Source organism: Carassius carassius, chromosome 32, assembly GCF_963082965.1.
Source record: "Carassius carassius chromosome 32, fCarCar2.1, whole genome shotgun sequence".
Classification (NCBI taxonomy): Eukaryota; Metazoa; Chordata; class Actinopteri; order Cypriniformes; family Cyprinidae; genus Carassius; species Carassius carassius.
This window is the reverse complement of record NC_081786.1, coordinates 12439011-12466754: the sequence shown is the minus strand read 5'-3', so window position 1 is coordinate 12466754 and position 27744 is coordinate 12439011. Positions and strand designations below refer to the sequence as shown.

General features: G+C 36.5%; 1 protein-coding gene across 6 annotated transcripts in view; it reads right to left on the bottom strand.

The window, feature by feature from the left end:
• dlgap2a (discs, large (Drosophila) homolog-associated protein 2a) overlaps positions 1–27744 on the bottom strand; it is a 138037-nt gene that overhangs the window by 23854 nt on the left and 86439 nt on the right. For 5 of the 6 annotated variants that reach the window (XM_059520374.1, XM_059520375.1, XM_059520379.1 and 2 more), the window contains 2 exons: positions 15820–16961; positions 3668–3861 (listed from right to left, as the gene is read on the bottom strand). In XM_059520374.1, coding sequence (XP_059376357.1) covers positions 3668–3861; positions 15820–16961 — 1336 coding nt within the window. Of the gene's footprint in view, positions 1–3667; positions 3862–15819; positions 16962–18669; positions 18742–27744 lie in introns of all 6 variants that reach the window. The other variant, XM_059520376.1, reaches the window with a different exon arrangement.

Below are 27744 nucleotides of genomic sequence, written 5' to 3'. Positions count from 1 at the left end.
GTTCTAATCTGAGATCTTAGGAAGAAAACATGATTGGAGTGTTTGCTGATGAAGTTGCAGAGTGTGACGAGACTCTTCAGGAAACAGGGACAGATTTGATGCTGCTGTTGGTGATTCTTGAGCTCTGAGCTCTAAAAATCAATACAGTCGATGTGTCTCCCTCGGTTTGCACGGTGTGCATCCTTCTCTGCTGCTGCGGGGAAGATTTAAGGCTCTGCCTCATGCTGTAACTACAATACATTCAGAGCCTGCAGAGGGCAGATGTTCAGCATGTGTAAGCTCATCACTGCAGGGAGCTTCATTAGAGCTGTATCATGTATTAAGTTGAAATCTTTTCAAAATAGTGAAAAAAATTTGGCTTTTTGGTACATTAATTTTCCAACACAAAGAACAAGAAGAGGGCAATTAAATTAACTTTTCTCAATATCCTCATCAGGTTGTTAAAAATCTAAGCACATTACAAATATACTAAGCGATCACTAAGAACTCTAAAGCAGTTATGAGTGGCTTGCACTCCTGTCCTGGTGCCATTAAAATGTGTGGGTGGTCCACACTACTGTGCTATGCAGTGCTGTACTGAACTGATGATCTTTAATAGCCCTGATTGGTGATGAGCCCCTCTGAAGGTCAGCCTATCTCATCATTCTGTAGAGCTGCTGCTGGCTGTGTGTCGTCAGCACCCTCTTGCAGTCTTCCTACTGTATATTCTCAGAGGATTTCCATCAGTGGGCCTGGGCCATGCAGAGATAAATGAGGCTGTCTTGAGTGATCAGCCTGCATGCACTCTTAAAGCTTACCATGCTTTGATATGTTGTCACTGCATCACAACGCCCCCTGCCCTGCCAAGTCCGCACTGTTCAGAAAGTACTGCTGTTATCTCCTTAGCAGAAAATGTAACATCGATCTCTGTTCCAAAAGTAAGACTACATTTTTTACCACTGCATAAAGCAGAATTTTAAGATGGCAAAGGTTTTTTAACAAAATTCAAAATATTTTTGTGGAAACTGTTACAGATTTATTTCCCTTTTTTTGTAGGAATTTAAAAAATCAGTGTAATTTCTGATTATTGTTATCTATCTATCTATCTATCTATCTATCTATCTATCTATCTATCTATCTATCTATCTATCTATCTATCTATCTATCTATCTATCTATCTATCTATCTATCTATCTACACAAGGAACACAAAGCAGCACACAAGATTTTGTCAGAACAACAGAGCTATTGTGTTTTCAGCATGTCAGTAATCTTCAAACAGTAAGGGCAAGCATAAATGTTTAAGCATTCATCACACAAGATGGAAGAGCCACAAGAGCATATTTAGGCAGATTACTGGCCTACAACATCATCCTGCACATGTTGTTTGGAGATGATCAGATGGCCTGTTTGAATCTTTAGCTTGTCTTCTCAAGTCTGATTTTCATAACAGAAGGCAACGGTGGGTGACCCATTTCCTCTAGATTTAATAGCTCGATTTGGATAGACAAAAAGTGTCAGAACATGGCCCAACATTTGGTTTGGATTGTGTGCAGAACCATCTCAAGAGTGGCTGCTGGGACATGGACAACATTGATTCATGCTAGCTCTGAAAAAAAACCCAGATTAAATCAATCTTTGTATTTGAAACCCTAAAATGACATTTGGAAGTGTAAAATAACAATAGAAAAAATAAATGAAATAAATTAATAGAAATGTAAATGCTGTTTATATGGCTATTGTTTAATTTAATATATTTACTGTATTCTATAATCACAATAAAGCTTGCATGGTGCAGGGTATTGAAGCAAGAACTGCAACCGAGACAATTTATTTTTTCTTTCAAAAGTAGTTCCTACTGGCTTTCATCTGTGCATGACAAAGCTGTACATATAAACAAACATTTTCTTTGGTAGAGATGCATTTCAGCATGTTTTAACATAAATCACATATTTTATCAATAACTTTTTGTAATGTGGTTAGATAATTAACTCCTAAAAACATTCAATGATGTGTTAAACCCTTTCTTAAAATAACAGCACAAACAAAAAAAAATAGCTTTGCTATAATGAATGAGATCTACTTTTTTTAAGTAGAAAAAGTATTTTTATTTTTTATATTTAAGTGATTTTCACCCTATAAAATCACGCCATAAAAATGCTTCCTCCACTGAAAAAATCCCCTGTTGTCCTCTCACATCAAAATCCACAGACATATTTGTATAGAACTGTTTTGGACTGTTTTCAGTTGTTAGGGTGTTATCTGTGCATATTTCTATTCTGATTCAGACTAAACAACTTTTTCACTGTAGAAAGCAATATTATAGATTGAGGACTTGTATTTTAGATGGAAACAATGATTTGATGTTCGTCTTGACTGATTTGTTTATTAAATTATCATCAATGGATGATTTACTAGATTATTTTATGTTTTTATGAGCTGTTCGGACTCTCATTTTGACAGGACCCATTCACTGCAGATGATCCATTGTCGAGCAAGTGATGTAATGCTAAAAGTTTCCAAATATATTTCAATGAAGAAACAAACTTTTCTACATCTTGGATGGCCTGAGGGTGATTTTGGGGAAAATTATTTCTTTGAAGGCCCTATGAATTTCTCAAAAGCAACCAAGGCAAATTTTTACCTGAATGCTAAGCTAACTTAGACTGTGGCTAGACATAATGGGACGCATCTTCTTGTGGAATCCCTGCCGCCTTACAATCTTAATACTCTATAAATATACTTTTTCATAATAAGCAGTGAATGCACTGGTCCATGCACCTACTCAGGGGAAGAGCTCATTTGATGTGCTACACTCTCTTTCATTAGATGTACTTTGAGAGAGGCAGTCTTGCCAAATTTATAACATCATGTTTCAGAGCTTTGCATAATGGTGTACAGCCCCTGTAATACAGAGCAGAAAATAATCCTCACGTCTGGGAGAGAACAAAGGCACCAGGTGGTATTGTGCGAGAGAGCGGGTGCAGTGTAACAAGAATATCCCAAAATTCAATGCTGCCTCAAGATGGAACAATATAAAATTTACAAAAGTTTCATCTTTAAAAGTGAAACAAAATGAACCCAACTTCTTTGTTGCGGGTATTACTAAATGTTAAGCCTTTTTATGTGGCATATTTAGCATTATGCATTCAATATTCAATGCATGACAGCAGACTGTAGAAGGCTCTTGCCTTAGTCATAGATGCCTGACTCACATTCACTTTCTATAACAAACAGCATTGCTTTTTGATATGAAGATACAGATGCAGCAAGTTCAGTTATGGCAGGAGTCAGTGTTCATTCAATCACTTTTAGCAGCTCGTCTGTAAGATTATACAGTATGTGTGTTTGTCATCTTAATTGCTTCAATTTTTCACTCAAATTTACCGGTACTGCTAAACAGCAGTTTCAAACGGTAAACCAGGGAGTCCCATTTTCATAGCCAGAGAGTCTATAATGCACAATCTGTGTTGTGACTGCAGATGTTTCATGATGACTTGTAACGAGATCAAAAATCAATTTGCATATTCAACAAAAAGTCACAGAAATTGGGCCTCTGTGATTGTGGATAAATAACCGGTTAATGATTGCATGCCTGTTTTCTACTTTTTGATTTGGTGCATTAATCACGCCAACCTCTGATTAGATGCGGCTTCTAATGACAGTCACTGGCTAATTAAAAATCCTACCTCTGGTCTGAAAGTTGTCTTTGCAGCACGGATTTGACGAGAGCGTCAGGTCGCACACTTTTCTGTGGGGAGTTTTTAGGGCTGCCGTCGGAGTCTCCGCTGTCCTGGTCACCCATGGCTTTAACGTAACTGCTGCTCCGCATCCTTCTGCATGGGATCTCCTCATCTCTCCCTCCCCATTCATCCTGGGGGACCTGTATGTACATAAATTGTGATTTCATATAATGGGTATATATTAAAGCACAGACACACCTTCCACACATGCGTTTATATATACTGTCACAAAATATGCTGAAAAGAGGGATAAGAATAACAGAACTGACTCTTCGCAAAGACCCACTCTCCTTCGTTACTGCTGCTAAACTTTATGTTAACATGAGAAAGTTTCTTGTTTCACCTGAGGAAAGATATCAATAAACACAATTTTTCAAGTTCAAGTACACTGACGTTAATCTACTCTCCTGTCGGGTTTCTTTGTCAGACATGAATGCCAGATTTGGTGTTATGATTGGTCACATGGCCTGTCAATCAAACTCCCTGCTAATTGTTAGGATGCTGATGTCCTCACCAACTGTAATGTAATGTATGACAGCTTTTTGTGTTTGCAGTTTTCATGATTATGAAAGAGTATACATAATAAAATGCAATAGCACACAACTATTATAGACAAACTGTTATACCGCACATAAACAACCACATTCCATGTTCATATCTTTTACACAAACAGAAGTGTTTACTACATTTGTCAAGTTTAATCATTCAACCCTGTTATCAAAACAAAAAAAACATCAAGCCAACATATATGTATTTTAATTTAGTAAATATATTATATCAATTAACATAAAACATAATTTGTTCCTAGTGGCCACTAGAAGATAAATTGTAAGCCATTTACTCATGTGGGCTATTATTTATTTATGAATGTAATGTTTATTACAGTACCTGTAGAGGTTGGCGAACACTTGGGCGTGTTCAGTGGCATTTTTTCCTGATAACACCAAAAAAAAATTTTATTTACTTTGTAATTTTTGGTCGTACTGTTAAGATTAAGACACCATTCAAAACTTTAATGGTCTACTTTTAAAATGCAGTTGGAGATCCCACAACAGGTGTGTAAGAATAGAAAATTCTTCTTGAAACTTACATAAAATAAGTGAAAAATACGATGTTTGACAATCAGCATCCTCTGAAGGTCAAAAAAAAAAACTGATAATAAGTTACAGGCCTTATTTTGTACCGATTTCATGGAAAGTGCTAGAAGAGTAGGTTTAGGATCTGACTAAGTTAAAAAGAAAGCTTTTCTTTAAGTGAAGAGTTAAAAAACTTCCTTAGTAGGTATGTCTGTTTACTAAGCAGTCAGCAAGACCAAGAAAATAAGAACAGCGTATGCAGGAAATGGCTGGATGCTCATTAAAACAGACTCCTCAACACAATTCATTGCCAACACCGCTGACACGGTGACATTGTCACGACTGTTATCCATCACCTATCCCAGCTGACATTTACTTCTTGACACTTTCCCCAAGAACATCTTCACAGAAAACACTTATCACAGACTATCTTTACTTGTGGGCAGTGACTGAGTAATATTACTGTTGTTGTCATGATCTTGTATGCTTAATGTCTCTCTTCTTGTGAATGAACAACGTTTCACTCAGATCTGATACCTCAGTGACGGATCACATGACAGAAAAAAGGCACTGACATTTATGACACGTTCTCTATTCACACTTACAGAGACCAATTTTGTCACCTAGCAACCGTCCTCATCCTCATAACCTTCAGAACACTACTTTACATCAGTACTCTGAAAACATCCTCTCAGAGCAACACATCTCAACAGTTTTATAGGCCAAGAGATGAATTCATTACAACAGAACTGTGACATTCCTTCTTCTGTGGAACACAAAAGGAGGATTTTGAAGAACTGCGCTGGTCGCTCTTTTACATGTGATTACAGTGAAGGGGGACCGATGCTTTCAAGATTTCCAAATGAAACCAAAATCAGCCTAAAAGTGATCTATTGAACCTTCTATTCATCAAAGAATCCAAAAGATGTGTCACAGAGCCACAAAAATATTAAGGAGCACAACAGTTTTCAGCACTGATGACAATAAGAAATGTTCTTGAGCGCCAAATCAGCAAATCAGAATGATCGTTGAAAAGATCATGTGACACTGAAAACTGGATTAATAGCTGCTGAAAATTCTGCTTTGCTATCACATAAATAAATGTAATGTATTATAACATTTATGAAAAATATTTTAAAATATGATGGAGCCTTATTTCAAAATAAATGTTGCCTTGGTGAGCATAAGAGTCTTTTTTCCCCCTCTCAAAAACATAAAAAAGAAACTCTCTAAAAATCTAAACTAAATTTGTGAAAACCTGGTTCAGCTTAATCAATTCTGATTTGCTGGAGGTGAAGATTATTGCTTAAATTACCTAAAAAATAAGCAGTAATCCCTTACTTTACTTTTTCAGTGGATAAGTAATTTAATTACAGTAACGCGTTACCCCAACACTGACCACAGCGCGTGACATTTAATATAAACAGCTCGATTAACTCTGTGTTCTTCTACCAAAACCTTTTGTTTATCAGATAGCCTCTGACCAGGTGACAAGGGGCACGTTTCAGCAGCCTTGTAGCTCTTTAGCATTCTGCAAGAAGAATGATTCTGATCCAGGAGTCAATGAAAATGAGTAAATGTCACAGACACCCTTGTACACACACGCACACATGCACACACACACACACACACACACACACACACATAATCAATAGAAGTCTTTAGGTTAATTAAGTCTTGAGGAGTTTGATATTTTTAGACATTTAATTAACCAAAAACGCCAGAGGACAGGCACAATCTGTGGTGTAAAACTCTTGATAAATCACTAAAATTCGAGTTCCCAGTATGGATGGCCCGTATGACTATATAATGTGTGACAGTAGAAACTTATTAACTGATGAAGATTTCGCTATACACTTTATACAAAAGTAGTCTAGACATTATTTTTACACAATGAGAGTAACAAAGAGATATGAAATTCATATGAAAATATAAAGCTGGCTGTGCCCCAGTGGTATGATGCACAGCCACAGGTGTATGTATATCAGGTATTTTGTGACAAACAATGTAGCTCATTCAATCAGAATGCCCAATTTAAAATGTTCACTTCCTTAATTCATTATATACTGTGTATATATATATATATATATATATATATATATATAGATAAAATCAAAATATTTTTTTTTATTGTAACTATGAATTACGTTGACAGGGGTGATGTTGAAGTTTTCACCAAGAAGCTTACACTTCGAGAAAACGGATTTCACAGTAAATGATCTCATTTTCAGCAGTAAAGAAAAAAAGTTTTTTAAGGTTGTTGTTTTGTAGAACATCACAATTATATGATATGAGAAAAGCAGGACTTTTAGATAGTGAGTACATGTTTTTTTATATTATAAAACTTTCAGAAAGGTGGTGTAAAACGCCCCCAGGGGGAAATGAGCAATTACTGTAGTTAGTCTGTTCATCAAATCCTTTGTTTTCCCATCAAATATATTCTAATTAGTTAGTTCTTAGTTATTATTAATTAGTTCTAAAATATTTAGATATTATATTAATAAAATACCTCAAGTTAGCATCAGGTAGCTAGTTAGCTAGCCAGATATCATATCAGCTAATAAAAATGTTTCAAATAGGCTATTATAATTTTGTAATTCATAATTATAGATTAATTTTTTATTTTAAGCAAAAACCATATGTACTCCGATTTTGCTGTAAATGTTTAAAGCAAATCACTTTGTCAGACTAGGGGGCATTTTTCCCCACCCATGGGGTGCTTCGAATCGAATAACATGAAAACTGTGGACATTTTTCATACTTTGTTTATAATTTGTGTCATTGTCACTAAAACTATGATATCTTTTCTGAACACATTTATCTTTTGTTAAACAGAAAAAAATTACACAGTCCTAAAGGGGCGCGCCCCCACTCTATTGTGTAGCCGCCTTAAAGGGTCATGAAACCCCCCATTTCAGCACAGGTTAGTTCTCATCACGGTTTTAAAAAATGCTAAAAAAGTGGGCGTGGTGTGCAGCGGACCGGGGGAGGGGGAAGAAAGAGGGGAGACAGACAGCACACACAGCTTTGCGTTCAGAAAGTTTCATTTCGCTCCCATCGAGCTAAAAGCTCAAATAAATGCACAGCCATTTGCACTCTGCATCGAAAACATATTACACATTCAGTCATTTAGCAGACGCTTTTATTCAAAGCGACTCACAAATGAGACATATATATTATTCTGTGGCGTTTATATAAGCCTTCTGACAGGTTGTGTAACAGAGCTTATAAAAACGGTTACACTCACCAAGTGAATGAATCGCTTTTGTGCCAAACTCTTATTACAAAGTAAAAACAAACACTCTTCTGCAATCCATGAATGTTTCTCTGTTAATGTGTGCGATGCCATTTCACAGTCTGATGAGTCTTTCTTAGCAAATCAACACATGCTGTTGTGAATAATTAAGCGAAGCGTCTTCTCATAGGATAAACACGCAATCTCATGAATAATTGAATAGACACCGACATGTCATCAATGTACTATAGTCCATTGCCACGTCAAAAATCGTGACGTCAACACAATGTAGATTCTAAATCCGGAAGATAAAAATGGAGCAAAAAAGCTTAAAATTAACCAATTTTCTCCAACAGTTAAAATTAGCGGATGGTAACATTGTCTTCTATGATGTGCAACACAAACACCTCTGCTATAATCTAAGAATAAGTAGTCTGGGGTTTCATGACCCTTTAAACATCAATAAATGTTTTCAGCTTATATAATAGTTATTTTTGAGTCCCCCAATTGTCCTCAGTGTGAAAAGATGGATCTCAAAATCATACAGTCACTGATGGAAAGGGTTCAAATGTGCAGAAGATGCTGGAAAACTAAAGAATGTGCAGGAGCTGGAGGTTCAAATCCTATGAACTGCTCAGGACCAACAAGGGACTCGTGAACAAACATCACACAGAAACAACACAGAAAATCAGTCAAGGATCATCCAGGAAAAAACACACAGGATTATGATTAAAGGATATGTAACATTTTGAAAGGAGTCATTTTTATATATTCAGTTATTATGTTTTGTAATGTCTTGTGGAGAATATATAATAGCTTACTCAGGGCAGTATTCAATAAACAATAACATGACAATTTCATGAACCCTCTCATTTTGTTAAAATTAGCAACATTTTGTTTCTGCAAGGGGCATATATATATATATATATATATATATATATATATATACATTTATAAAATATATTACACATTATAATTGTATTGTATATTGCATAATCATTTTTTTTTTTTACTTTTCTGTAAAAGTTTAGGGTCATTAGGATTTAAATGAATAAATAGTAGGGTTTTTTTTTTTAAAAATTATTACTCAATATCTCTATAAGCAACTGATAAGAAGTGTTTATTGAAATTAGTAGCATATTCTGAAGAACCATGTGACAATGAAGACTGGATTAATGGCTTCTAAACAATTCAGCTTTGCCATCACTGAAAAAAAATGCATTAAAAAAATGTTTAAATAGAAACCGTTTATTTCAGAATATTTCTGTTTTAATCAAATAAATGCAGTGTTGGTGAACATAAGAAACATTCAAAAATGTTTAAAATATTTATAATCGACCCCAAAGCATGAAAAAAGCTTTCCTCATCAGAGTTTGTTTAAAATCACAAAACACAAAATATTACAGTGATGAAAAAAACTAATTCAGAGAAGCACTGAATGTTAATGATGCATGGCATTGTTTTTTTGTTTTTTTCTAATTCAGTATAAGCTAGTTAAACAAATGAAATATTAAAGCTAATTTACGTGTTTGTTTTTGAACAAGTGTCTGTGATTATCTCCTTTGAAAGACTAAGCATGTTCAAGCTCATTTAGGGGACAAACAACAACACAAATAGCATCTGCTTTCACCAGCATTTCCTTACCCATCTTCTCACACACACACACACACACGCACACACACACGCACACACACACACACACACACACGCACGCGCGCACACACACACACACACGCACACACATCCAGCTGTGTCTGACCTCTTTAGTTGTGTGACTCTCACAGTTTATTGAGTTGTTGTCAAGACAGGGTCTCTTTGTGTCCATATGTGTGTGTGTGTGTGTGTGTGTGTGTGTGTGTGTGAGAGAGAGAGAGAGAGAGAGAGAGAGAGAGAGAGAGAGAGAGAGAGAGAGAGAGAGTGAGAGTGTGTGGAAGGAGTTGCTGTTTGGCTCCTGCTGGCTTGTTAACAGTCATATTAATTGGTTATTAGATTCACCTTCACTGACCTATCAGAAAATCTATTAAAATGCAATCTTCTCTTCTAGTAGCCTTTAGATGCAGGTGAAGAATACAGAGAGAAAGAGCAAGGTGGAATCATAAAGAGAAGGATAAACTCAGTGCAAGAGTGTGAAAGTTTGAGGTTAGACAATGCAGGGCTCAGCTGGAGAGGTCTGTTCATTTAAAACTCACATGATCCTTTATCATTCAGGGAGTGAATATTTCTGATGTTCACAGTGCAGTGGACTAATTCCAGCAATATTTGCCAACATCTATTGAAATGTCAAAGTCATAATGTTTGAAAACTTCATTCCTGACTTTCAGTGCTGCTCTTAAGGACATTCACATGCTGTTGAGAGAAGTTCAGTTTTATGTAAATTGGATGTGATGTGGCGACTACCGATGGGACTGAAGATACAGAGTACACATCATCTGTCTCCTCTTGTAGTTGAGTTTAGGAAATACAGTGAAGAGGTAATATTTTGAGCAAATTCACTTCTTTACATGATTATGTATCTGCCCACATGCAGGAGTATTATCAAACATTAGGCATGAAAAACATATTCAGGTTTTTTGTGCTTCATTAAATATACAGCTGTTTTGCTCAAGATGCCTTCAAAGGAGCTACCAAAGATGAGCCTGACCAATGTTGCATAAGCATGGAAAGTTTTCCTGTTTGTTTATTGATTTATTTATTTCCAAACACCCTAGTGGTTTGGAATTTGCTTGGTGAGCTCATCAACATACATTAAAATACATACATATATACATACATACATGTACATTTTTGTTTGTGTTGTTTGTTCATGCAACATTCCTCATAAAGCCAATTGTCATCATCCCAGGTTAGTTAGGACTTAGGAGCATTCATCTTCTTCATGATATGATGTATTATGCACTGCTGCGATTTATATACAAACAATTATCATTCATAATGCACATTTTTAGTAGGAATGACATCTTATTTTTTACAAGCAATACATCTAATTTGTGAGTAGATTTTCAACAGTTTGCCAGTAACACAACCCGACAGCAATGTTAAGGGATTCGGCAGTGGAAACACTATTTCAGTAAATCTGAAAATGTTATTTATTCTTCTGATGGCAAAGCAGAATTTTTAGCAGCCATTACTTCAGGCTTCATTGTTCAGGTAATATATTATTGTTATCAATGTTGAAAACAGTTGTGCTGTTTAAAACTTTTTAAGGAAACCATACAATTTTCAGGAATCTCTGACAAATACATGAATAGAATCTCTGATGAAAAGAACAACATTTATTTGAAAAAGAAGTCTTTACTGTCACTTTTGATCAATTTGATTCATCCCTGCTGTGTAGGGATATGCCGGTATCAAATTTTCATGTTGCGACTAATGATTTTATAAACGTATACGGAACTATAACGATATTCAAATTTAGTTTAAAAAGTGGCCATAATACAGTATAACAGGTTTAATAACTTTTTTCTTATAACAAAAATAACTGAATATTTAAATACAATAAATCAATACAGAAAAATATATAAAGTTAAATGTTTTACACAGATTAAAGTGCAAAAGAACTATAAAGACCAATCGGTATCACTTTACAATAAGACCTCATTAATTAACCATTAACATTTACCATGAGAAATAACAACATTTGCTACAGAAGTTATTAATCTTTATTTAAAAAAATACAAGTCTTAGTTCATGTTAGTTCATTAAATAACACAGTTGCAACTTTTGATTTTAACAATGTGTTATTAAATATTGGAATACCTAAGATTAAGAATGATCAGAAGAATATTTAATTGGCAGTTTATGTTAAGTAATGAATTAATGTAACTAATGTTAACTAATGAACCTCTAATGTAATGTGTGTATGAACAATAAAGAATCAAAACACTTTCAAACAATATCTAGGGCATGTTGTAGTCCAGATTACAATTCTAAAAAAAATGTTTAAAAATGAATAGCCTATTAAGTCTAAATATTTAAGTACTTGTGATGAACACCATAGCGAATACACAAATCTGAATGGCTATTTAAATTATTTAAATACGTTTGAAATAAATTAAAGTAGTACAGCTGCTTTATTTATGGGGTTTCTAGGGTAATGCTGCATTTTCTGCAGTTTAGCGCCATCTGCTGTCAGAGAGAGAATGTGCTTTAATTCAGCACGTCTCTCACATGTACTCATATGTGCCTGTTTACATTAGAGTGCACACTCTTTCAAGCAGCATACAGCGGTGTTGTGTATTTTGACCAGTTGATGGTAAAAGTATTCTTAAAATGCATTACAAATTCTGAATAATTTGTAATGTATAATTATTCATGGTATTTAGAAGTGCCCACAATAACAATATTGTGCATATTCATTACCATGATATATCGCATTACCAAATACCGGCACATGTCTACTGATGTGCAAAAAAGAAAAAAAGAAACAAAGAAAAAAAAGACAACAATTACTAACCCCAAAACTGTTTGCATCTTGAAATATCCATATTTTACTAAACCCAATGTTCTTCCTTTTTTATAAGCATTTTACTAAGCCTTCCAACTAAACACATGAGTTTTTTAAACAAGAAAAAGACAAGAAAAGCCATTTTCCCGCTTAAAACAAGACAATTTGCCATTTGAGTTTTAAGAATATTTGCACTTTACCAGAACACAAGATGATGAAATACTGATGAAGAAAATGATTTTCTTTTTTGCAGTATGTGTGAATGGGCCATTACACTTTAATCAGGATTGGCCTTGAGCTATAGGACACCTCCTTGTGATTGATATCATCATAAAGTCATGCCGAAATGTTTAAAATACAGTAGTTACATCAGGCAGTGAAATAAGTTGCTACGTTTACATGCATTTCAATACAGCATCCATAATCCGAAAGATAGCTCATAAGAAATGAAAAGTCGTAATATAAACACCTAATAGGAAAAAATGATCTGATTAAGCTCGAAAGAGATGGAGCAGATCTTCCAGTTTAAAGCAAGTGATCTGCAGAAAAACTTTTTCAACCAACAAAAATCAAGCAACTTAATTCTCAAAGATATTTTATATAAACATAAATAGTAAAGAAGGAAGTAGCATTTAAAATCCACTTGAAACCACTTAAAAATTTTAGGAGCCAGTTTGAACTCTTTTGCTATCCATCACAGCACTGAGGCTTCTGCCCACAATGATGTGAGCCACTGTGCTCCTCATAACATGATCAATGATTTATGTAAGAAGTGTTGAAATGTGGAGGAAACCCTTGCCAAAAGTCATCTCATAAACCATTTAGCATTGATTTTGATCCAAATCACAATCTCAGCTAATGATTCAATCTATTCACCACGGTGACCGCCATGATGAACACACACTAAAAATAGCTGTTTTATTGCTATCACACAGCATGCGGTGCTCAGGACACCGGACCATCAGAGTGAAGGGGCGCACGTCCCTCCCAGAGAGTTTGCGTCACTGCGGGCTGCATTGATAACAGCAGCCAAAAATAGCACCAGCGTGATAGACGGCACAGACTATTTTTGTTGGGGTCGAGAGAACCTATTAAATGCCTGACCCAGAGATGCATCACAGTCATTGACTGCTGGACGGTTTCTGTCCTTTTCTGCAGGCTGATGTTTTATCCATTTGGACATATTTGAAATACTAAGCTAATTGCTGTGCTAAGAAAGACAGACGGAAAGAGGCTGCTTTCATCCCTCAGTAAAAGTCTACATATTTGTCAAAGATCCATTTGAGCTGAAATTAGAATTAGCAGTTATTACGGACCAAAAAAAAACCCACTGGCCTTTTCAAAAAATGGATGCTGAAAGTAGTTTTGCACTTTAGTTGAAAGAAAAATGTGTTTGTTTTGTAAGTTAAAAGAGGATTTTGCATCTTGTGTGACCTGTAAAGGTACAATTCTTAGTGGGCAAAGACACAACCCTATAGCAAGCTTTCCCACAATGTTGTTATAAAGATAAATTAAATCTAGAGGAGGCATATGGACTTCAGGATGTCCAGGTACTACCCCAGTGACACCTTCTGTACCTTTTACACAATATTAACCTCACTGACCACTGACAGTATCAGCTTAACAGTAGCATATTTACTTAAGGATAACTCAGGCATATTCATCTCCTATCATTGCCATTGACAAAATATACATAGGGTATAGCTCAGTATTGTCTAAGTTGACTGAGTGGTACCCGCATGAGGTCTCCACAAGCCTCTAAAATGTAAAACTTAATATTGATTTAGATTCTCTTTCTCTCTGGATTCTTTCTTTCCCTGAGGAAACACTCGGATCCATCCATTCATTAATTATCTCAATGGGGCCATCAGCCTCGCTGCTTCTGCTGTGCTATTGCATAAGTCCAGGACTGGTGGAGGCTGCTGTGTCAGCAGATGTTTACTGAGGGTGTTTTTTTTTTTTCATTGTACCTGCTGATCTAACTGCTTGAGTCAGATATCTGCAATACTAACTAGTTCTGACAGACCAGCATACGTTGTCTTTTGGATGCTAGCCTATTTTGAGATGTTGCTCTCTACACCTGGCTCCTTAACTAGCCAATAAGACTATGTTGATCAAACAGCTTCGAATTAGAATAAGAATATAGCATTATCTTAATATAAAGAGTGGCTGAAACAGCAATCAAATTCTAAATTTACATTAAATTAACTAAATCAATATCACTGTCTTCTTTAATTTGCATAGTAGCTGTACTTTGTGACAGATATGTGATTCATTTCAGCAATTTTGGAAACTGATTGCAGTTTGCTACAATGCATACCTGTGACAATTCAGCATCCATATATTGTATAGGATAAAGAGGCCTAATTGTAAAAATAGACTAGAAAACAGCAAGTAGCTATTTTCAGTGGTCTGACAGCACCATGAATAATGCATTCCGACGAAATGCAATACATTTGGAAAATCACACGTTAGCACAGAAAGATCAATGCTAATCAATATGACTCATTGTTTGCAATAATTCTGTACATAAAAAACAGGAACTAACTGGTCTAGTCGGAGTGACAGGACCAATAAATCTGCCTCTTAATTTAGCACATTAGCATCTCACAACAACACACACACACACACACACACACACACACACACTCGCACTCTCTCTCTCACACACACACACACACACATTTCAATCGGGCTATATTCTCCACTAGCGTAAACAACATATTCCCACCTTTGTAACAATCCTTCCAGTGGACTATTACTTTTGACTCTTTTGGGAACCCTCTGAATCCTAAACAACAATCTACAGGCACCAATAAGCCTTGGATCAGAAAGCAGCCACACAGAGGTTTATTTTGAAAATGAATAGCACGACTTCATATTTACTCCTCTCACGAACACAGACATCCAAAAATCTCTTCTTACAGCAGTAGTTCTCAACTTTTTTTGACTGCAAGGCCTCACATTGTCCACAAAGATATTCTGATTTTATGGATACGGATTAAGGATAAGAATATTCAAAACAACAATATGAATTTACTACCATATGAATATTTTCGGCTAAAATACAAAAATGTACTGTATATTTAAAAAAGTATAAAAATGCTGTATTTTTAAGGCCATAGCGATTTTAATTAGCATGTCTCTACCATGTCTAGAAAGGAATTTATAATTAGAATACTGTATATATTTGGTATATTTTCAGTTGTACAAAGTTGCATTTTAGTTTATTTTAAGTCATCTTGACATCCCTATGGAATTCTGCTGAGGCCCAATGGTTGAGAACCACTATCTTACAGCACAGCATCACCAGCAATCAAGGTCTTCATGAATGATATCTCACCTGCAAATAATTACAAGGCCTCATGGAGGACTTCAGATCTTGAGGCATGGTTGGTTTCTCCAGGTTGAGGGAAGATTTGCGGTAGGCTTCTTTAGCTTGGCTGACCGTCAGTGTTGACCACGAGCTGCGCTTCATAAATTTGCCCTCTGGGGCCATAGCGATGCTCTCGCACGCCGAACATTTCACATCGTTGTTGCTCTTGGAGGTCTTGAGCGAAAGGTCGCCAAAGTGCCCATGGCCTGTGTCAGGGTAACAGTGAGTGATATGATCTCCGTGGTGGCGACTCATGATGCTGGGAGTCCGGTAGGTGCTGTCGCTGTCCAGGTTGTCGTCAGAACTCCACCAGCCTGCTATCCCTGAGCGTTGCTTGGAGTCTGACTTGCGTTCCTTGCTCTTACTCCGTTTGCTGTGTTTGTGGTTCCCATGGTGATGTCCGTGATGGTGGTGGTGGTGGTGTCCGCTGTCTGAGCGTGAGTCTCCCTTGGTGCCGTTCATCTTGGATGACCCCTCCAGCGAGTGGGACTTGGTGAAGAGCTTCTGGACGGAGTGCACCAGGTGGCGGATGCGCCCGGGACTCTCATTGCGCTGCTCGCTGCTTGTGGTGGTTGCAGATGTGCGCTGGTACTGCAGTGTGTGAAAACCATCTCTGTGAATTGGCAACTGCTTCTCGAACTGGTCCAATAGGTTCGCAGGAATACGATTCATCTTCCCAGACCCGCCACCCCCACCGCCAACACTGACCCCTCCACTGCCGCCGCCACCATGAGAAGTGGAGCTGTCGTCTCTCGAGCCGTCGTGGTGTGAACTGTAGTGCATTCTGGGAAAGGTGCTGCTGGAAACGTGGTCAGATGCCATAGAAACGGGCATCACCATGCACTCTGAGTGGATGGAGCTTCGGGGTGAGCAGCGGTGTGGATCCAGAGGGCAGCTCTCAGTCGGACTAAGCAGATAGGAAGAGCGGGAATCGGGGCCGACATGCTGCAAGGGGTCAAGGGACTGATCGCAGTCTGGCAACCCACAGGTGTGTCCTGATGTGAAGGTGAGCTGAGGACGACCGCTTGATAAACCTTTCATATTCCTGGGAGGGGAGGGGTAGCTGTCTTCATCGAAGTACAGCGGTGGAGACCATGAATCTAGCTGATCTATGAAAGACAAAGAGAGGAAAAGAGAAAGGAGAGGATTAGTGAGATTGATTGCTTTTACTTTGGCATTCAGCATCATTTTAGGCCTTGTTCATTCTTTCTGCAAACTATATTTTGGGACATTTTCCCCATGGGCATGTAGGAATTGCTAATAGGGATGTTTGCAAAACAGTCTGGTAGGATTCAAACTGATTACAAAATCGCTGGCGTTTTCGTGAATTCAAGCAATCATGTGGCAGCCTTATGGAAAACACGACACTTCAATTCATGAATGGAATAAAATCATGTTGTCCGGACAAAAGCATGTCCTAAAGCCCTCTGCCGATCTTCCCCATCTGGTCCTGCCAGGCCTTATGAGGACAGAGTTGCAAGCCTTGCCATTTATCCAATGCAAAGTAAAATAATAGCCTATCATTTCGGAACCGCTGGGCCATCCGTCAAAGCCGGCTCCGGAAAGAGAGGGAGCACTTCGAGGTGCTTCAGGAGTTGTCCTTGAGAGAAACTGCTCAGAGATTAAAACCATATTCACTGTGATCTTTCATCACAGCCACATATGTGCAGCCTGTCGCTAACTTCATCACAGCTAGGGCTCGGAGATGCTGTTTTTCACATCCAGCCGTTTGCCCTTTCTGACATAACTATTTCATGCTGCTGGATCATATGTCATTTCACACAGGTGATTAATGGGAATTTTCATGTGGTGAAAGTACAGGGTAATGCATATTAAAATAAAGGTCATTTTTCAATTGCCGGTGAGAGAAAAAAATGCACAGAACATGTTAGTTTTAATGAGTTTTTCCGTGTCAAAAGTGAGGTCTTGGTAACTCTAAGGTATTATTAACAATTTTAAAGTTGTATTTCACATCCAAGTGAAAGCACATAATTTGGCAAATATTCATATTTTGAGAAAGTATGCATTTGTAGTGTATTTAAACTACTATTTCATCTAAGATGAAGTTGTAATATATGTGTGTGTATATATATATATATATATATATATATATATATATATATATATATATATATATATATATATTTGGATGCAAATAATCGCGATATGTTGCATCATGTGATATGTGTTATGGCCAGTATTACTCTGTTATGAGACATTTTTACATACCAAATAAATAAATCATATTTGAGTTGATTATAAACAGAGAATTGCTACAATGGCAGCTGTAAACATTGGTATGTAGTTGCAAGCTGTCAGTATATAAGACAGCTGCCAAATTACAAATTACTGAGTGTACACTTGCATCTGTGGTCAAAGGTTTGGAGTCAGTAAGCACCAATTCAGCACATTAGAATGATTTCTGAAGGATCATGTGACACTGGCTGCTGAAAATTCAGCTTTGCCATCACAAGAATAAATAACATTTTAAAATATAGTACATATTTAAATTATATTTAAATTGATTTTTATATTGATTTTAAATTGTAATAACATTTCACAGTATGACTGTTTCACTGTATTTTTGATCAACTAAATGCAGCATTGAGCACAATTGACTTCTTTATAAAAAAAAAAAAAAAAAAAAAAAAAAAAACACACAGGGCCCAGAAAAGAGGAAAACACATTTATCTGATTTACACTGGCAGCAAAGAGCTGGACTGAAGACAAACGCAAAAACATCTTTGTGTGAATTTGGAAAGCAACCAATTCAAAACCCTCCCTTGTGTTAAATTAGAGCACAAACAGAGTACTGACCCATAAGGAGATCTTTAGCTCAGGTCAGCACACACCATAATGATGCCCAAGTCCATCTTGATTGAAGAGGACCTGAAGGAGAATGTCAAGTTTGTTTATTCTGAGCATGCGGAAGAATATTCTAGAGTGATAGCGAATCACAAAGAGGCACTTCATTAAAATTAAACTTTGTGAGAGACTGAACAACACAGAGAATCACATTAAAGCACATTCAGAACAAACGGTCCAATTTGGATTACGTCTGTAAACACGGGCCAATACAAGCAGTTGATTGCGTTCTTTCAAAGGTTAAAAGCAAGGATCTTTCAAGAAATCAGGGTTGTTCATCAGAAAATCGAAGAGATGCAATTGTTTCCTTAACCCCCAGAAGGCTCTGCAATAAACCACAATGTTACATTTCTGAATCTAAGGGGACAGGTGAAACTGACAGGGCCAGAATGGTTCTGTTCTCATTGGAGATGTAATAGTCTTACAGCAGCCTGTTGTTGCTTATTTCTCCATCAAAATCCAACACAAGTGCAGCAAAATATCTGGAGACAACAACAGAGGAGAAGCCCAGATTGCAGACTGAAATTAAAAGCTTTATCTTTTACACTTTGCTTTTAAAACAGACAACAGAGCGTTTCTAAAGTCAACAGTGCTTTTCTAAACCCAGTGGACTAAATCAGCCACAAGAATATCACCTTGAGAGAAGCAGACGCTCCCTAATTCACTGCAGAGAGCAGAGAAACTTGCACTATATCAATTCAGCTGCTGAGTCACAACATATGTGACCCCAAACAATTTTCAATAGCGTGAATTTCAGTGTAATTGGCTGCTGCATATTTATAAACAATATTTATTGTGGTTAACTGTTCATTTGTTTGAAAATAAGGTCTGTATTTCATTGGTCTCCTTCCTGTGGTGGATGGAGAGGGCCTTTGGTGTAAGTACGTGTTCAGAGGAGGTCATCTGAGGCTCTAGAGATTTGTGTGAGTGTTATGGCACTGCTCACCGATGCTCTACAGCCTGAAGCACTTCCTGTCACCTCATCTCATGATTTCAGTATTCATACCCTGGACCTTCCCTGCTGAATAAATGCGGCTCACTGCAACATCCTGCATACTAACAGCATGAGTGCAATCAGCTACAGGCGCCGTCATGTCTTGCCCTCTTTCCTTGTCTCTCTGCAGGGGGCAGCAGGTAGAAGCTTTATTTTGCTGACTCTGTCGCTACAGCAGTGCTATTGAAGACAAATTATCTGCCACATTAACACCAGAGAAAGGTGGACATGAGACCTGATGGAACTGCTAAACTACACCATGACATCAGCTCTGACAAACTAGTGAGCAGCTTCCTAACCATCACCGATCCGAAAATATAAGTCTCGCCTTAGATGTCAGCACACACACAGACCATATATATAATATTCAGAATATAATATTCTGAAATGAATGCTGAAATTCAAATAGAATGTCTATTTTTAAGGAAAAATATATGGCATATATAACTAATTGTATACATCTTGGACCTCATAGCAATGTATTCTGGGATTACATGCAATGCTGCTTTAGAATTAGCCTAAAACGAGATAACATAGGAGACAGAAGAATTGTGTGTAAAAAACATACGAAAGCCGGAGATATGGCTCTTTTGTCACTTCAACATGCTTCATTAAGCAGAATGTTCCCACAATGTTCTACTTTGTTCCAGCTTGACAATTAATCCTCCAATTAATCACCCCCCTAAAAAGTGATTGCCACAGCAGTCCCTTTCTTTTCTCTAACAATCTCTCTTTATTTTATGAACTCACTTTTACAGAGCAAGGACATCGTTCTCACCTAACCATGAGAGAGACAGAGATTCCTGGAGTCTGATAAGCCTAGTGAGTTCCTGTTAAATGTTTATCGTAAAGGAGTGAATTAGCAATGCGGTGACAAGGGCTATTATCTGTGCCTGGTTCTTCTCAGTGTAGTAAAACATGCTTATTCCAGCAGTCTAAAGTCAAATATTTGGCATAAAGACAGGTTGAATGGAAAGATGATAAAAGAGTTTAAAACACTTTTTAATTGGTTACATCAGTTGCTGAATAAAAATTTTAAAACATTTTAAATGTGTCTTTTTAAAATGCAGGGTAGCATTGCATTTCTTTATGTTGCTGCAGCAGAATCTGAGAGATGAAATGTGCTTCATAAATCATGACGCTATACCTGCAGCTGGTGGGTACATACAATGAAGCTGGCCTGAAATGGCCTGTGTCTGAACACAAAAGTATGCAGAAAGAACACAGAAGAAGCTTGCTATAGGAAATCCTTCAGGAGTAACCCATTTATGTAACATTCAAAGACAGAATCACAGCAAGTCTTTAAAAAAAAAGGAAAGAGAAAACAGTTCAAATAAAATTTGCAGTTGCCACAGTAACTGGTACTTAATGTGTCTGTGTCATGTGACAGAAACAATTTTATATCTTTGCAGAAATGCTTTCAATTTATTAAGTATTAAAGACACAGCGGTAGTGAAGTCAGAACCCAAAAGAGTCATGTTTTACAGCTTCATGAACAGCACCTATTGTACCACATTGCATATTAGTTTCAACCCAAAAAATTAAAAAACGTGCAAAGACTCCCTATCTCAGCTGCTTCTTTACTGTATCTTAATATTAAACAATCAAATCACGATACCACAGTCGAGGAAACCCTATGAGATCTAATTCCCAATAGTAACTGACATGAAAATTCACTTGTTAACATATCCTAATCATGCAAGAAAACTATGCATATTGCTAAAATAAAAATTAAAGCTCTGTAAAAGTAACTTATATTGTGTCAGACCTTTTTTAGGACAACGGACAGCTCCTTTACATTTAAGCTCTTTTTCACAACCACTACTTCAAATTGGTATTGAACATAATTCAATTACAGTACAGAGTTCTGCAGCCGTATAAATTTGTCCAAGTATTATCAGTTTCTATTCACCACAGACCCTGTTTTACTTGAAAACCCTTGAGATCATGGCTGCAACACTCTTCAGACTGGAATGAAAAACATTTAAGGCTGTTCACACCAAGAATTATTATCTATAGCAAAATTACAAACGTATTGTCCACACACTGATGTAATTGCTCTATAAAAATTTATTACTGCAATGTTTCGATCATCCGGTCTTCGTCAGGCACTGACAAACTATATTATCTAGTATATTATCTATACTGACAAACTGTATTATCTATATAATCTATTATACAACTATACTATCTTCCACACCAGTGGAAACAAATGTCTGTTATGAGCTTGCACAGTAGTTATGTAGTCTGGTGCTTTAAATGCTTTTGCTCTTCAGATTCTGATTGACTTCTGATTGAAACATTGTTCAAAAAAGTGATTCTAATGATACTGTTTTTCTATGTTGTTATTGTAATCGTGATACAGTGATGTGGACCTGCCTATTTTCTCAGAATTAGAATGGTTAGCAAAACTTTACAGTTAACAGTTATTGTTGTCATATGGATCAATGCACTAATAGCACTGCTAGATGTTTTAATGCATCTAACATTTATAACCAAATTAATAAAGACCAAAAAGAGATTAAGAGATAAACAGCTATATTCTCAATCAGAAGATTTGCCAAATTAATATGGTCAAATAAGTACAAAACATCTAGTATGCTACAATGAAATATGTTACTGTATATATTGCTTGCAAACCGTTTTATGCCATCAAAATACATGGCTATTTGACTAGACATGAATGGAGTAAAATATATGCCGTAGTTCCAGCAACTACCAGCGGTCTACACCATTTTAATTTGAGAACTTAATCTATTATAAACACAAAAGCTGTGTCCGAAATAAATAAGTAACTACTTCACAACTACAAAAAGAGTATGTTCTATACAGTATGAATATATGAATATAATCTTGACATACTGCGTTTGCGATGTTGTCATCGTCATATGACAAACCAGCATCAGTTGCCTTGCATCACTGGCAGGATCCTCTCCTGTGGCTTCATGGAAGTGCTAAAATTTCCATCGTAGGAAAACTTCAGAATCACACCAGAAATAAGAGGTAATTTGTGTACTTTTTGCCTATTCTTTTACGAGTATTATGAATTAGAACATACTTCTTTTGTCACATACTGCTTTTTACCTACAATATAGTATGCAAGTATGCGGTTTTAGATGCAACCACATTTTATTGTTGCTGCAGTTGTGCTGAGAAAATAGGTCAAAGGTCAAAGGATTATCGTGCCAGCATCATCTCTGTTTGTGTGCCTGCCGGATTCATGTGCATACTTAAATTCAGATGCACAAACAAAGCACATACAAGCAAACAACCCACATACTAACAAACAAGGGTGCACATCCAAAAACAGGCAAAAGGAAACACACACAACATACTATAATAGAGTTTATATTTGTACCTGGAGGTAATGTGGAATCTTGTTAGATTAAATGCCTTGTCTGTTTTACTGCCTGCTTACTGACACAAAGTTCAAGACAACACAATTGACCTTAACCTCAGAACGACACTAAACCAATCACAACAAAGAGAATTCACACCCTAAACCAATCATAATGAAAACAACTGAACACCAAATCCACAAATGCAAAGAGACTCTCCAGTACTCAACAAACACAGAGCATAAACTCTGCTCCATCTAAGCTGTGCAAAGGCAAAGGGCTGTCAGTACACCGAACTGAATTTATCTGTGTAATTTTAGATTTCTAGATCCAGCAACCTTTTCATAAAGGCTCCCAAAGGGTAAAAACAACCACCATAACACAGAACTGATGATTCACCAAGCACTTTGGGGCAACTTTATGACGCTTCTTTTTTAAAATGAATCTTTAATTCATTAAAACACACACACACACACATTTATTAAACCTCAGAGTCGCACACACTCTCTGAAGTGAATGTACTGGTTTTATCTGGTATGTTGTGCTTCCTGCAGAGGAAGCTGTCATAACATTGTAATGCTTGCTATACACAAGCAGTTTAGCTGTATTTTCAAGAGGGCTGAAGAAAAGAGCAAAATCCACTTCTACTCAGTTTCAGTGGCAACTTTTCTATAACTTTTTACAAGAGAAGGAAAGTCTTTAACAGTTTTCTCAACTCCTAAAAAAAAAATATTTTAATAAACTGAAGTTAATTTAAACATTTCATTGTCCCTCCAACATAAAAATGTATTAAGCAAAACAAAAATATGACTCTCTATATCACTAATGACTATTTTAATGGCTTTGCAATGCAAGCATTAAAACAAAATCTGTAAATACATTAATAAGGTACTATTATGCATGTTATTACAGACCGGGCATAAAATGCAACACTCAATTACACACAATGTAACGGGGTCCTTCTAGCCATCAAGGGTCCTTAAAAAGCTTGATAAAAGGTGAAGACCCTGTATTATAAATCTAGTGTGGTTCAGTTGATAATTGACATGCTTGAATGACCACGACTCTAGACGCCCCCACACATGATACAGAAACGCATTTATCCAGTGCATCTATCATTAGCTATCAGTTCGAATGAAGGCCAGATGAAAGGAAAAGGCTGATGAGACTCAGTGAACATCCTCTCAGATTTTGAGAGTCACTATAATGAGGCAGCATCTCACATCTGAATCTTTTCTGACAGTGTGCCTATCTGACTCTGAAATTTACATGTCATTTGCTGACTTTACTAATTACAAAAAATCTGCTGGCCTCTACCAGGCTCTCTGATGTCATTTTCACCCTCATTTGCATTTTTAACACCAAGGCCAATTGGAAACCCCCATGACCTCACTTCCTGTCTTATTATGTTCGCCCTTAAAATTTGTTACTGGCCTTTAATAAAAGACTTTAAGTTGGGTGTGTAGACAGTATCAATCTATCTATCTATCTTACTGTTCAAAGTAAGATTTTTGGAAGAAAAAAAATATAAATTTATTCAGCAAGTATGCATTAAATTCATCAGAAATGAGAGTAAAAACTTATAATTTTGGGGTTTTATTTCAAATAAATGCTGTTCTTTTAAACTTTCTCTCCATCAAAGAATTTCAAAAAAGTGTGTCATGGTTTCCAAAGATATTAAGCAACACAACTGTTTTCAGCATAAATAATAAGACATATTTCTTAAACACCAAACCAGAATATTAAAATGATTTCGGAAGGATCATGTGACACTGAAACTGTAGTTATGGCTGCTGAAAAAGTAGCTTTGCCATCAGTAATAGAGTACATTTTCACATATAGAACAGTAGTTTTAAAATGTAACATTTCCCATTATTACAGTTATCACAATATATTTTGATCAAATAAATGCTGACTTGATGAGTAAAAACATTTTAAAAATCTTTCAGGCCTCATGTTTTCTACACACTTTCAAAAGTCCTTCAGGATACAGTTTTGGGTTAAATGTAATTTTCTTCATTATAATTAATGACTTGAAATCAATTTCACACATACAGTATTTAAAACCTATGAAAGATTTTTTGAATTGAACTTTTAAAGTTATATTTGTAAAATACATATATTGGAATGATCGGATTACTAAATGCTGCTCATTCATTAAAACTGCTGAGATACAGAAATGGACCTACAGTAAGGATGTAGCCCCACACAAACATTTCCTACTGGTTGCTGGGGGTGTACTTGAATTACCAGCAAATACATTAAACAAGGCTCCCTCCACAGTTAATTTAACACAAATTAATACTTAATTATATTTGTCCTGTCATATTTTATGCTGGGTGAATCTAATTACTTGATGCCAGAACACCCACCACCCTGCCTTTTTTAGGGCAAGAGCGACAGGAAAGCAGAGAGAGAGACAGCAGTGAGACAGACCCTCGGCTTCTCACCTGCTCAGGGCAGCTCTCTTATGAAACATAGATCCTCAGGAAAGGAAAGCCCTGAATCTGTGAAGCCCTGATAGCGCAGACAGAAATCAGATGGATGCTGACACCATAAGAAGAGGTGAAAATAGTTTCTAACAAATCAGACTGTAGCATTTGAGGCCATACAGACAATGATGCCTGACTTCATCTTCCTTTATCAAAAGCATATGATTGTATTGGCTGTGGAAAAAACACTGTACAATTTATGGCTTTATTCATTGACTGTGTGTGTTCCTGCAGATGACTTTATCTCATAGTAGGCCTGTGGTCTGCGGTTCAGGTCCTGCAGGGGTCAAACACTCTAAGGGCCTTTGGATCAGACAATAAAACACAGACAGACACACACACACACACACACACAAACTAAAGCCTTACATGTATAAACACACACACACACACTGAAGGCCCTGGTCCATTGTTTCCGCTAGACATTTTCTGTGCTCAGCACACTTAGTCTTTAATAATCACCTGGCTGACAGCAAAACGCTGACAGCAAAATGAAGAGGTCAGACTATAGGAGGAACACACATACACACACTGATAAAACCACAAGCGCTAAATTTAAAAGCATTAAAGTTCATTTCAGAGGCCTGTGAAATGTCTTAAAAAATGGATAATAAAATACGGATTTGTTTTACCACTTTCATTGTTTAAAAGGACCAACAAATAGTAAAAAAAAGAAAGGCAAATAAAAAAAAGATATAGGTAAGCAGGAAAGTACAAACAGACTTCATTCAAGGATACCTCTTTGTTCTCTCCCAAGAGAGAGTTTACTAATGTTTAAAAATACAAGTCTGAGCATTTAGATAACTGGAGAAACAGTTGGGAGAACCTTGCATATAATGAGAAAGAAAGGTTTAAACTTCAAAAGGTCTAAGTTTTCAAAGCCTTATGAGTATTTTGGGAATATTAATGGATTCACATTTAAAATTTTGTTATATTACCAAAAAGCAGGGCTCTGACCTGGTTCAAGGAACTAAAACGAACGAAATTATAACAGGAACAGAACCAGAAACAAACAAAATCAAATTTTATAGTTAAGAACAGAATCGAAAAATTTTATATGGCCATTAACCGGTTAACAAAAAAAAATTATTGTTCCATTTAATATTTGAAATTTGCTGTCAACCAATCATGAATTCCAGTAGCACGGCATAAGCAAATGTGACGCTGAAGCAAATGAGTGAAATGTCCGCTCATATTTGAACTCATCATAGGCAAGTCTCAGTGGCAATGCACCACCTTCAAGGCCGGATTAAGACCAAATTAGGCCTGATGATGCAGCGCAGAAAGGGCCTATTTTTTCTTGGTGTTGGTGCATTCAAGCGCCAGCATGCTTAGCCTTTCCTGCCCAACTGAGGACCGCAGTTCTCCTTTGATTATTCCCAACTTTGAGAAGCTTCGCTCGCCGGGGGCATTGGACATCATCATGCACAGAAAGATGCACAACCCAATTTCGACATTTGGAAATGTCTGAGAAAGATTCAACGATGACAAAAGCTTGTACAAGCTCTGTTGATTCGCTCACAGTCGCCGGTTTCTGAGTGAGCATGAATGCAGCAAACTGTATTGGCTAATTTTGACCGATTAATAATCAGTTAAACGGTTTAAAAAGTCATTTATTTATTTTCAGTAAATTATCAAAATATTTAAAAAGGTTTGCTGCATGGTTAAAATACGCCACGCGTATATAGAAAAAAGTTTTTTTTAGAGAGAAAAAAAGATTACTTCATTCAGAAATAGACATTATGCAGACACAAAATGTTTACAAACATTAGGCTATAATAAACACTGTAAACATAGCAAGGCTATTTTTATAATCATTTGGCATTCAAATACATCGTAAATACGGAAACATTTGATTTTGTGTCGAATGAGAGACCCAACGTTGGTTGAGCCAAAATTAGTTTTTGGTTCGTCGTTAATATTGCTATAGCTTTTTATATTTTTAATTCTTGTTCTTTTCTAAATACTGTTAATTGAAATGATTTCTTGTGGAGTGAGGGGAAATAAAATAGCCTAGCTGAGCTTCTCAAATTTACAGTAAGCTGAACAGTTTTCATTTGCTATATTAACCTCAAAATTATTCTTAGAATGAAATTTGGAGTCTGACTTTCAGACGCACATACAGCGTTACTTATCATACATTTACTATTAGGCTATTCTATATTCTTTGCACTGTGATGTTACTGACTAGGGATGGTAATTT